Here is a 12,687-nt window from a genome sequence, read left to right on the forward strand (position 1 = left end):
TACAAGCCATATGAATAGGGAAACTTTCGGCCACCAGTTGCTTCCCCAAATAATTTTCCATTCGAGATTCTCCTCATTTATAGCCTGTGTGTCAGCTAAGTAGTATGCCTCTTTGACGGGGAAAGATCCTTTCATGGAGTTTCCCCATCTAAGAATGTCCCTTCCTGTTCGAGCTCTAATTTTCCTGGAATCCACCTCTTTCATATAAGCTTCTTGTTGCTCTTGATTTACCTCGCAGTCCCATTCAATTGGTTCTATCCATTTTCTCCATATTCCATCCAATTCATTATCTTTCCAATAGTCTTTGACACATTTTCGATTTCCCCCTATTCTTTCCTATAGCTGTTGGACCGTCTGAATTCTGTTCATTTTTTCCTTTTGCTGCCATTTTTCATCCCAGAAGTTGGCTTCCTCACCTCCTCGAATTTCCCAGAATGTATGGTTTTCTACTATATCTCTGTTCTGTCGAGCTAGATCCCAGATTGTTGAACCCTTGGGGGTTTCTCTCTGTCTCAAAATGTCCACTGTTGTGTCTGGCATATTGTATTTGAGTCTCCAAATGGCTTTCCACAGGTCATTACCCTCTCTTAACCATCGCCACCAGAGCTTCGCTCCTAACACTTTGTTGAGTTTTTCCAGGTCGCGTAAACCCAATCCTCCTTTTTCCTTCCTCTCTGTTAGGTGTTTCCAAGAAACTAGGGCCCATTTTTTCTGTTGATTCACCCCTCCCCAGATGAATTTTCTCATGATCTCTCTAATCTTTGAACAGACTCCTAAAGGAGCCGCCATTATCGATAGAGGATATATGGGAATAGCTTGGAGGATGGATTTCTCCAGCACTACACTTCCTGCCATGTTTAAAGTTCTAAAAGCCCAGTTCGCTACTCTGTTTCTCAATTTGTCCAAAACTCCTTGCCAATTTTTTGGATGTGAAGTCCAGTAAATTCCCCAGGTATTTCATAGGCAGCTCTCCTAGTTTAAAGCCCATCAGTCTTGTAAGATGAGTTTTAATCTGTTCCATAGTGTTAAATATAAATACACAGGATTTGTCTCTATTAATTTCCAGTCCGGAGGCTTCAGCGAATAAGTCCAAAATCCTCTTCAACTGTCTCACTTCTTTTACATTTGGTTCCCCAAATAACATAATATTGTCAACGAATTGCTGATGGGTTAAGGGCAGATCATTACCCCATAGCTTCAAGCCCTTGATTTTGTTCGCTGCTAGTTCTTTTTTAATATATCTACCAAGGCCCTCTGCTGCCAATATGAAAAGAAACAGAGATAATGGGTCTCCCTATCTAATTCCTCTAGACGCATTAAAAGTTTTTGAGGGGGTTCCATTAACAAGTATGGAGAAGTTCGGAGTTGTAATTAGACTATGAATCCATTTTACCCATCTCTTACTGAAGCCAAAACTTTCCAGGACTTCTTCCAAGTATTTCCAATTCAATCTATCATATGCTTTCGACAGATCTAATTTAATCATCATGCCCTTTTGTTTTTTCATTTTTAATGAGTGGATAACCTCTTGGGTTACTACTAGACCATCTAGGATTTGTCTACCTTCTACAAAACCCGTTTGTTCAGTAGATATTAACTTGTCCAACAGGGGTTTCAATCTTTTGGCGATCAAGGTTGTTATTATCTTGTAAATAACATTACACAATGCTATGGTTCTAAAACCCTTGGCATATTCTAAATTATCATTCTTAGGAATCAAAGCATAGAAGGTAGAGTTATTGGCAGGCCATACCTTCTGGTTCATCCGAGATTCTTCTATCAATTCTAGGATTTCTCTTCCCAGAAAATGCCATCCCGCTTGGTAGAATTCGATCGTGAAACCATCTGGACCTGGAGCTGTACCTTTTTTCATGGATTTTACTACTTCTTCTATCTCCTCTAAGTTGGCAGCTCTCATCAGAGCATTATTTTGGTCTTCTGGAACTAATCGTGGAATGAGCGAGCATATTTCCTTTATTGCTTCCGATCTGTCCACTAGAGGCTCAGCTAGGATATCTTTGTGATGTTCCACCAGCACTTGCTCGATTCCTTCTTGCTTAACTACTCTTTCGCCATTCTGGTCTTTGATGGATAATATCTTGTTTCTTTGTCTGTGTTGAATCATTGCCTAATGGAAGAATTTTGTGTTCCTTTCCCCTTCCCTTAATCATTTTATTCTTGACTTCTGCCTCCATAGAATTTCTTCTTGCTTTTGCCTTTCCTCTAGTTTTCCAAGAATTATCCCTTCTTCTCTAATGCTCTCCTCTGTCCTGCCTTCTGTTATTATCTTTTGTTGCAGTGATTCCATTTCTCCCTCTAGTTTTTGTTTGTCCTCCATAATGTTACCAAATTCCTCCTTATTCCATTTCTTGATTCTCCCTTTCAATTCTTTAAGTTTCAGTTGGAATATACGCATCTTTCCTTTACCCTGAATTGTACTTTGCATCCACCATTCTTCCATTTTCTTTATGAATCCCGGGTCCCTTAACCAAAAGGTTTCAAATCTGAAGGGTCTCCTTCCAAGATTCCTTTTAATATCCACCTCCAGTCTGATAGGCCAATGGTCAGATCCAAGAGATGGCATGATCTTAGCTTCAACGAAAACATCCTTGTTCATAATAGTTTCTGATACTAGGAAGCGATCAAGTCTCGATGCTATCTGATTCTTGCCCCCCCTCCTATTGTTCCAGGTGCAGATTCCATTGATAGTTTGAATGTCTACAAGTCTTAAATCATCTATCATATCATTGAACATTTCCATGTATTGATATGATTTTCTTATCCCTCCCTTTTTCTCCTCTAGGGATCGGATTAAGTTAAAATCGCCCCCTATAATCCATGCAGACTCTGGATAAATTCTACGAATTACTTTCATGTTTTTTATAAAGCTTTCTTTTTCTCCTGGGGTATGTGGGCCGTAAACCCCTGAAATAACTACCTTTTCTTTCGTTCCTACTATTCTACCAATGCCTGTAAGGATTCTGGTCATACTGGTACAGCCTTCTAGGATTATGTCGTTTGGGTTCCACAAAATTGCAATTCCTCCCGCAGATCCAATAGCATCTTGCCCCATAACTTCGTATTGAAGCTTATTTTTGTTGATTATTTCTTCCAACTGCTGCACTGTAATTTTCGTTTCCTGAAGAATCATAATACTCGGTTTATCCTTTTTCAATTTCTCTTTCATGTACCTCTGTTTTCCTTTACTATTCAGACCCCTAATATTCTAGCTGATGATAATCATTTAAAACTTTTGAGAGAGGGGGAAGAATACCTCTGACAGAGGTATCACTTTACCTGAATTTATCAGCGTTTCTCCAACAGTCTGAATGGCTTCACTCAACGTTTTCCGTCCTCTTTTCCTGTTGTTTTTGCCAGAGCCGTCCATTCCCATCTGACTATTCTCCTGTTCACTTGCTATGGTTATCTGTTTATCCATGTTCTCCCCTTTTTTTTCCTTGTACTTTTGAAATGATTCTTTGTACAATTGTTTCTGTCTCTCTGGTATGAATCTATTATCCAGGTTTTTCCATTCCTGAATTAATTGTTTCATGATTTTTTCCTCCTCCACCTCATTTTCCTTCTGGCTTTCCACTTCCATCTGGGTTTGGTTTGTTACTGTTTCTGACTTTCCCACAGCCCCTTCTTCAGCTACTTTCCCCGTATCTGTTTCTTTTCCTTTTATTTCTTTAACTATTTCCATTGGCGTATTTCCAAGATCTTCTTCTTCCTCCAGGTTCACTTCATAATCCTCGTTTTCTTCTTGGAGGATTTGAAACTTGTTTTGACTCGTTGTATTAAGGGGCTTTTCTTGTGTCTGAGTTTTGGAGCCATCTTTGCCTTGTTTCTTCCTTCTTATAACCTGTTGAAAATCCCTATCTGCCTCCTCCGTTTTTTCTGGTTCTCTTTGTTGTTCTTCTTGATTTCTATCAAACCTTTCCTCCTTATTCAGAGGACATTGTCTATATAGATGGCCGTATTCATGGCACTTTCGGCACCTGAACAGAATATGTTCATAGTCTATTGTCTGTTGCCAGATTTCATCATGATATTCTAGCTCAATATATTCTGGAAGGGGCTCTGCTATATTCATATATACACAGAGCCTTGCATATGATGTATAATTGCCTCGCTTTGTTGCCTCTGCTATTTTGACAAAGCCCCCGATTGTTTTCCCAATCCCCTCTAGTATTTCAGGATCCCAAAATTCCACTGGTAAACCAAACAATCTAACGCAGATTGGGGCAGCCAACATTCTTTCTTTTTCAGGGTTATATCTTTCTTCCCAGTATTTCATAAACAGACCCGCATTATTCATAAAATACGGTCCTTCCTCAAAAACCCTTTCTTTGTCCTCCAGATTCACGAAGATGGCTGTAAAAAACCCTTTTGCTCCCAGTTTCAGATCTATATGTCCTTTTGGTCTCCACCTTTGATAAATCCACCTGTACAGTTCTTTCTCAGTTGGCCAATACCCTACAAACTTGCATATCAGTGCATGGTCCTTCATGTAGCAGTTATATTCCTCATGTTTGTTGCTGGGTATGACATATCTAGGTTGTTTTTGTGCCCTTGGAAGACATTTCCCACCCATCCTCTTTTGCCATAGGTTACCCATCACTGGTGCGTTATTCTCCTTCAGATTACGATGCGTTCCGCTTGCAATGGTTTCACCTGCTACAACATTTTTATAGGAGGGGATCTCTCCCCTCCCCTGCCGATTTTCCATTTCCTCCTCAGCTCTAATACTTTTAATGTTTATCCTCGTTCCTCTGCTGAATACTTATCACTTAATTTGTTTATGCTCCGAGATTACCTTGCTCAATCCACCTGCCGTGCCGCTCTTCGACTTCTGCCCCACGATTTCCGCCTGCAGCTCTGGATTGCTGCCCTGTCCGCTTACCCTAGCCTGCGAACGTGCCCGTGAACCCTAGCCTCCCCATCCTCATGGAACTTGTCATATTTTATCATAATATTACTCAAGATATAACCTAACCAAATTTAAGGATTTTTACACTGCCTGAAACAATTAAAGTGATTTGAAATGTTAAAACATATTCTATACAACCACATTGTGTTAAATGTTTTGTTTTTTTTCTTTGTTCCTAATATCTTACCAAAACAAGGGCAAATGCATAGCGGCAATCCCTACCTATCTTTATCCACATGCAAAAAAAACATGTGTTGCAAAAATTCTGGTGCAGGGCAGGGAGTTCAGGGACCGAGGCACTGTATCCACCTCCAGATGCTACAAACCATTCCCATTTCCCACACAAAGATTAATATAGCCCAGGTTGCTAAAACCTCAACATTCTTCTCTTAATTCCTTTGAAAGATACAACTGTAACGCATGCATAGATGGTCCCAAACAAAATAAATAAAAATCACCACGTCTGAGCTTATTGGCCCACCATTTTACAAACCTTGATACTGTTGATGTCACTGATATTATTGCTGCTTCCCCACATGCATTACAGGTTAGCAAACACATTGTTCATCCATTTGTACATACACATTGTTCATCCACTCGCGCATGTTAGCAAAAGTTTCAGATGCTTCAGGAAGCTAAGTTTCAGGTGTTTTAGGAAAGACCATAGTTATTGCAGAAGCTCTAATAGAAGGTGACTGTTACAGGAAATGTGGCTTCTGTTGATGTATTGTTGAAGAGGTTGCAGAAGTCTGAGAAGCATGCGGAGTTGTGGCCAACAACTCAGAAAAAACAGTAGAATAATGAGTCGAAGAATTTGAAGCAACAAAAAGAGAAAAAAGCGGGAAAATATGGTGGCAGTGATGCAAATGAGCATGTAGTGGCGCCAAAAGGGGGGAAAGTTAAGGGAGATGACGAGAAATCTGGTGCTGGTGGAAATGAAGGAGGCGGTAGCGATGGAAAGAAGTGGAGCGACAAGAAAGGCAGTGGTGGAAGTGGAGGTGGGGAAGTGGGATGGGATGAAGAAAGTGGCAGTGATAGTGAGGGTAAGAAGGGCGGAGATGGAGGTAAATAGAGCAGTGGCGGGGATGGAGGAGCAGCTGAAGGCAGTGGTGACGAGACTAGTGGAGGTGGCAGTGGAAAGAAGAAGAAAGGCGGAAAAGGAGGAGGTGGTGGCACTGGTGCTGGTGTTGGTGGAGGAATGATGGGCAAATCTACTAGCTATGATGAAACTAAATTACCAGGAGTACCAATAGTGCCAGGGGCACCAGGGAATTTTGAGCTGTTGGCCACAACTCCCACACAATTTGGGATTTCCTGCAAAATATCTTGGATCCAAATAGAAAAACCAACTACCCTCTTGAATAATGCTTGAAAAGTTATTGTAAGAGAAATTAGGTTTGGTCAAGTTCTACATGTTCTGTAATTCAACGGGAATACTCTCATTCAAATGATTTCTAGATACATTCAGATACTTGAGAACTGAATTAAATAAACACTTTCATTGAACTAAATTAAATAAATACTTTCATTCTTTTAGTAGTGACCACTCGACATGAATCTTACCATGTGGGCCCCCTCTTGCATGTAAAACATGTGTTCTCCACTACCTGGATACCCTCGCAACAGGGAGGGCATGCACATTCCATCTATCCCCATCTTGGCATCTGCATTTGAATTGGCCCAGGACAAGAATATGGATGAATTATGCTATTGCATGTATTCTCTACTTTCCTTCGACTATCTAGTTAAAAATTAGACTTGAGGGAGACCTTCACGGGACTGGCTCCCCTGGCTGGAGGGCACATCACACTTTTAAGAAGTGTTTTCAAAATTTATTTTTACTGGATTGCTTAGATTCTCGGCACCATAGTTTCCTATGGGATGCTCAACTATACCACTGTGAACATGGACAACATGGTAAGCCATTTCTCCACTTGTTCAGTTCATTTTTACTTTGTATGACTGGAAATATTATAAGCAAATCTTGTTGATCGGATGCAAAGCATCAGTTTGTTTTCGTTGTCTTCTAGGGTGGGGTTGTTTTCATTGTTTTCTAGGGTGGCGGTAGGAAATGCTCTGGAATTTCTCATTTCTAAAAGCGTCGAGAATGTACATATTCTACACCTGAATCTACATTCTAAAGGTTTAATGGTTGATTTTATTAATTTAGTTGATTTCGTGAGATTTGTTCTCTACCTTCTTGTTCCTTATGCTAGTATAGGTTGCCATAGTTTATTAGAAAAATGGAAAACTTACTGATTTTCTCCTCGTTATCACAGTGTAATTCACGTAAGTTCCGAACCACGTGCGGAATATAAGAAACTTGTGAATCTTATCTTCAAATGAAATGGTGTTCACAAAGGAATTTAAATGTATTTCAATAACTAATGTTGCAATTTCTATAATTTGCAAGCATTGAGTTTCTTTAGAACTGCTCCTCTCCTCGAATGCTTGCATAATTGACAGTTCTCAAATGCTTGCAGAATTGACAGTTCTCCCTGCTATGGGCATGGAAGTGGCAGGGTTGTTGTTGGCTTCTTCCACCTGATAGAACTATTGTTGGCTTCTTCCACCCGATAAAACCTTCTCCGTCTGCAGGGTTCAAAACCTTCCCCGTCTATAGAGTTCAAAACCCTGTTCAAGCACCTACAGATGGGACTGTTCTCTTAGTACTTTCCTTCACCCTTCACCCTGATTTTGGTTATCCTTATTTTGAATATAATAGATGCACATAGAAATATAGAAATAAAGATTGATTATAATAACTCAAATGAAGATGATGCACACAAAAATAAATATATAGGGGAAACCATTTTTCTTGCAATCAAAGGGTATAATAGTTCATGGTGAGTTTATGCTTACGAATCAATTATTTTTTGTTTTTGGTCTGATTCCTCTTTGGTCTGATTCCTTCTAGATTGGATGCACTTCAGAACGGTGTGCACAATTTGCAGTAAACCAGTGGAATTCACGTTTTTCCCATTCATGTAGTTTTGTGGTACCGTTGAAGGTACACCTATTTTGGAGCTGGGAGCAAAGAGAAAAGCAAAGCTAATTGCAGTTGCAGGGAGGTGCAGGGAGGAGTGGAAGCTTTTCCACCAACAAGATAGACATGAATTCTAATCCCATGAGGCTGTTGTCTACTTCAATGGCTTTGCAATGAAATCTAGATTTCGGCTGCAACTTTTTGCAATGACGTTGTTGTCTGCTTCAATGGCTTTGCAATGAGGTTTTTTTCTGCTTCAATGGATTTGAAATGAGGCTAATGTCTGCTTCAATTGCTTCAATGGCTTGATCTTGATGTTTGCTATAGCTTTTTGCAATGAAATCTAGATTAAGAACCGGCAGATGGTTATGTGATAGAGAGTCGGTGGCAGTCGAAAGTGGCCATGGGCGACAGGTGTAAATAATGGTGGTAGCCAACAGTAACAGGTGTAATCACCATTTCAAACCTTTTAAACAAAGGTTTATGCAACATTTTCCCAACTGTATATAAAATCATAGAAGGTTTATGCAACATTGCCTCAGCTATATATAAAATCAAAGAACTTTGGATAAAATGGATCAGTACGGCGTATTAATATGAGGTCAAGCGATGTCCCGACAATAAGACCTCCAAAACAAAACTTTGGATAAAACAAAAAAACCACGAAATGTTTTTTTTTAAACATTGGTTAAATGTAGCGGTACGCCTGAATTAATATAAAATATATCGACGATCGATCGCTATAGTCCCTGCTATGCCGGAGGCAAGGACTAATAACCTAAAATGTTAAAAAATATTATATAGAATCACATGTGGTTAAATATTTTTTCTTATTATATCAGCCTGGATTTCTTGCAATCATAAAATCCATTATACTAATTTTTAAAATAACTAAATCATATAACAATCTTCTCAACCACATAAATTTATTATTCATTTAAAATTTTAATTCATATTTTTAATATTTATATTCATAAAATAATCCAATTATATAGGAATTTTATTTCCAATCTAATCTTCTAAAATTTCGAATAATATTTTTAAAGTCTATATCGAGTTAGAATATAACCTTAAAATAAAATTTAAATATCCCAAAACATAAATAAACCAGGATATAATTCCTACTATACTTGAAATTTTCATCGACCTCAACTTAAAAAATTGCCTCGTGAATGAAGTTTGTTAGCTCTTTGATTAACTTACTCTCTCAACTATGTATCTTAGAAGCACGGAATGTGCAGTTTGTTCTGTATTAATTACTTATATTTCGGTGACATTTGAATAAAAAAGAAAACGTTGTGGCCTTTTAGAACTTAATCTCGCATCCCTATCGGAGTGACCTTATTGGTACGAAGAATTTGATATCAAATACAGAATCAGAATCAGTGACGGTTCTTGCTACGATGGATTTGGCATCAAGTGCAGAAACAGCAAGGGCTAGGCACCCCTAGCAGTACTCTCACATCTAGAGTAAGAGAATTGGCAAGGGCTAGGAACCCCTATAACCTAGCACCACTAGGGATAGGTTCTATCGTTGAATGCGCTTAGTGCAACGACATCTGACCCTGGAACCTATGCATATGTGGAGTAGAAAAGGGGTGCAAGGTAAGTATTAATGCTATGGTTATACTCTGCCCCTTTTTTTTTCTGCATCAAAATTTATCACTTTCCTTTCGTTGTTACCCCGACTAGTTTGTTTTATACGAGACCTAAGATAGCTCAAAGCAGAGTTAAGTAGGAAGGTTTGGAATGATACTTCGAGCATAGCTTGAACTATGTCAAACTAAACTATTTTGACCATAAATTTAACATGTTTAGTAAATATTCAAGCTGAAGAGGGATACAACTATTTATATATGAAGACCTCATTTTAACAAAACAAGTTGAGTTAATGAAGGAGATTCAAAAGATAAAGCAAGCTAGAAAGGAAGGAAAATAGGAAATCATTAGAGATAGGAAAGCTTTTATTAGGGATAACGACCAAAATTAAAGTAATAAATATGAATTGAGAGAACTCTAAATCCTTTTTTGGAATTGTCATGGTTTTATATGGTTAAGTTCCTCAAGACAAAGACTACACAGTCCTTATTGACAATAAGGATAAGATCCAAAGATTGATAGTTCCCTCATTGTTGGTTGTAATTGTATCATCACTAGGGTGAGTTTTCTCAATTGTCATTTTTGTACGGTTTGGTTTTCATTAGTGTCACTTTCACTTTTGTGACTATCTTTTTTTCTTGCTTTGACTATAGTATGTGTCGCTTTCACTTTATTTAGCTTTTGCAAGTGTCATTTTCACATTTTTCTTATTGTCGCTTTTGATGATTTTCACTCCTGCATGTGTCGCATCTTAGTGCACCACCATAGGTCGCTCTAGAACACTCTTCTGCTTTAGTTGATCATATATGTCACAAGAATACATGATATACAGTCTCCCATAACTTAGTGTGTTGTTTGATTGTAGTCAACACTCTTGTCATTACTTGTATTTTAAGTGTCGCAAAGTGACATATCAACTGTCACACTTAGAAATAAGTGTCACTTTGTTGTCATTTCGAGTTATGCATGTCGAATTTGAATTTTGTGGCATTTTTTGATGTTATCTAAGTGTGACATCATTGTTTCAGGACTTGCTTCCATGTCTTATCCTCTCTTGTAGTAATGACCCCACAATTAATTATTTTCAGAGCATTCATTGTCTTTGCAACTTTCTCAATCTCGAGTTGATCTTTCTCCCTCCTCAAACTATGAATTGTGCATTCCTAGGTCATAAGGAAGCCTCCCTATCTCTTGAAACTGCACACTACGTAGTCCTAGAAGATATTCTACCTCCTTCATCAGCACACTAAGCAGCCTTGGAATATAAGCCATCAATTCAGCTACCTGACTCTGTTAAACTCACAGTTTCTTGTCCTCTCTTTCCCTAAATTGTGCATTATGTAGTTGTAGTGTTTAGTTAGACCTTTGTGTGTCACTATATTTCTCAATTGTGCATATGGCTAAGCCTTCCCTCTAGTGACTGCACATTGTGGAGTTCTAGTAAACAACCCTACCTCCTTGCCTCTATGAATTGCCCAACTATGCAGTTCCCTTCATCAAGTGATCCTCCTACTTCGCATTGCATAGCTCCAGTGAGAAATGGGTCAACTTTTATTCATTGAGATAATCAACTACGCAATTCATTAATCTTGTCCCCAATCATTGTGCATTACACAATTATAGTGGCTAGTCATGGTGACTGAGATCCCTCACTATGAAATCCTTTTCCCTAGCTTGCTCCATACTACACATTGCATAATTATAGTGGACAATGAGGCCTTCCTTAGTCCTTATTATTCCCAATTGCACAATCCTTGTCTCATTCCCCTTGGGATCCCTCAACTGTTCAATTCTGAGCCTCCTATTGTCAAAACCCTTGCACGTTGCCTCATATCAATCAACATCTTCCATGAGTAAGAGAGGTAGAATAGATGGTCTTTGGACTAATGTTGGCTTTTCATGAGTGGTATCCATTTACACATATCATCATTAGAACATGAAAGTGTAATTCTTAAGAGAGGCCATCAAGGAGAGGCTACAAGAGAGCACTTGTGAAGAAGGAGAAAAGGAAGAATCATCAAGAAGAACACATAGGAACCTTGGATCAGGGAAACGAAGCTGAATTAGAAGGTTTCAACATTCACCTAGTCCCTTTGGAAGGTGAAGATGAAGATCAAGAAAATATCTATCATGATGAAGTCAAAGAAAAAATTGAAAAGAGAGTAGCTTGGCATTGCCACATCATCATGAAGTTCCATGTCATCATTTCCAAGTCATGGCTTGTATAAGTGTCATCACAATGTCATATTTGTCAATGTGTCTTGTCACATCACTTGTGGAATGTAATTATTGTATTTTCTAAAATTATAAAATGCAAAATATGTGGGAAACACAAGGGTCCCACATGGAATATGAATTGTCGCTAGATAATTCTAGAGTCGCTAGAGAATTCTAGAGTCATATGGACGCTCAAAGTCATGTAATAATTTGAAAAGTCATAGTGGAAGGTCAAGAGTCATGAGGGAGATCGAGAGTCACATGGGAAGTGGAGAGTCACCTTATTTATTATAAATACACCCTCATAACTTAAGAAAAAGGAATTTCGGGGCATGAACTTCACCTTGGCTTCTATAGCTTGGCATAGGAGAGAATATCCTTCTTTGGAGGAGCAAGTGGTCACTTAATGTTCCACTATTGGGACTAGCGTGGTAACATTATACTTGTATATCTTTGCACTTTCACTTAATACATGAAGCTCTTTGAGCCAACGCACTTTCGTTCATATGTCATGAATTGTTTATGGTATATGTTTATGTTAACACATACTAATTAAAATGAACTAATTTGTTGGATTTGGTATGTTCTTATTGAATGTGTGTTGTTATATTATGAACTAATTTGAGGGTTAATCAATGATTGTTTCAAGCTCTTGTATGTCTCTTTTAGGATAATACTATTACTTTTCTTCTAGAAGTGTACTCTCTCATTCCCTTCCATGAAATTACCTTATATACATCGCAATTGTATGCCTCACAATGTCGACATACTTTCTTTATTCAAAGTTTTTGTATAATCTCTTACGTTGATAATTACAACCAAGCAAAATCCCTAAGGATAATGGAAACCGGTCATATTTCCAGTTGGAGTTCCTACTCGAAACAATGTGACTTCTAATTGGGACTTCATATCAAGGAGACTCCCTTGGTTGATAACTTTCCCACACTGTCAACAC

At 38.4% G+C, this 12,687-nt stretch overlaps 1 protein-coding gene across 1 annotated transcript; it reads right to left on the minus strand.

The window, feature by feature from the left end:
* Positions 1 to 2,167: 2,167 nt before the first annotated feature.
* Positions 2,168 to 5,468, minus strand: LOC149191303 (uncharacterized). Its single transcript, XM_089406595.1, has 6 exons — positions 5,424 to 5,468; positions 4,817 to 4,909; positions 4,107 to 4,714; positions 3,572 to 3,998; positions 3,275 to 3,427; positions 2,168 to 3,139 (listed from the first exon to the last, which is right to left on the minus strand). Exons 1-6 carry the CDS (start codon positions 5,466 to 5,468, stop codon positions 2,168 to 2,170), a joined length of 2,298 nt encoding a protein of 765 aa, XP_089262721.1.
* Between the last annotated feature and the right edge of the window lie 7,219 nt (positions 5,469 to 12,687).

This window comes from Pinus tabuliformis, chromosome 2_2 (genome assembly GCF_031772625.1).
Source record: "Pinus tabuliformis cultivar Carrire ecotype Pingquan chromosome 2_2, CPIR1, whole genome shotgun sequence".
NCBI classification, from domain to species: Eukaryota; Viridiplantae; Streptophyta; class Pinopsida; order Pinales; family Pinaceae; genus Pinus; species Pinus tabuliformis.

Bases quoted from the DNA above. Each gene is read 5' to 3' on its own strand.
- LOC149191303 (XM_089406595.1), bottom strand. From the start codon at position 5,468: ATGTGGGGAAGCAGCAATAATATCAGTGACATCAACAGTATCAAG. The intron at 3,999-4,106 runs GCTCTGTGTATA...TATTCTGTTCAG, and splicing joins AATTATACATCATATGCAAG to GTGCCGAAAGTGCCATGAAT. The intron at 3,140-3,274 runs GTATTCTTCCCC...ATGATTCTTCAG, and splicing joins AAGTGATACCTCTGTCAGAG to GAAACGAAAATTACAGTGCA.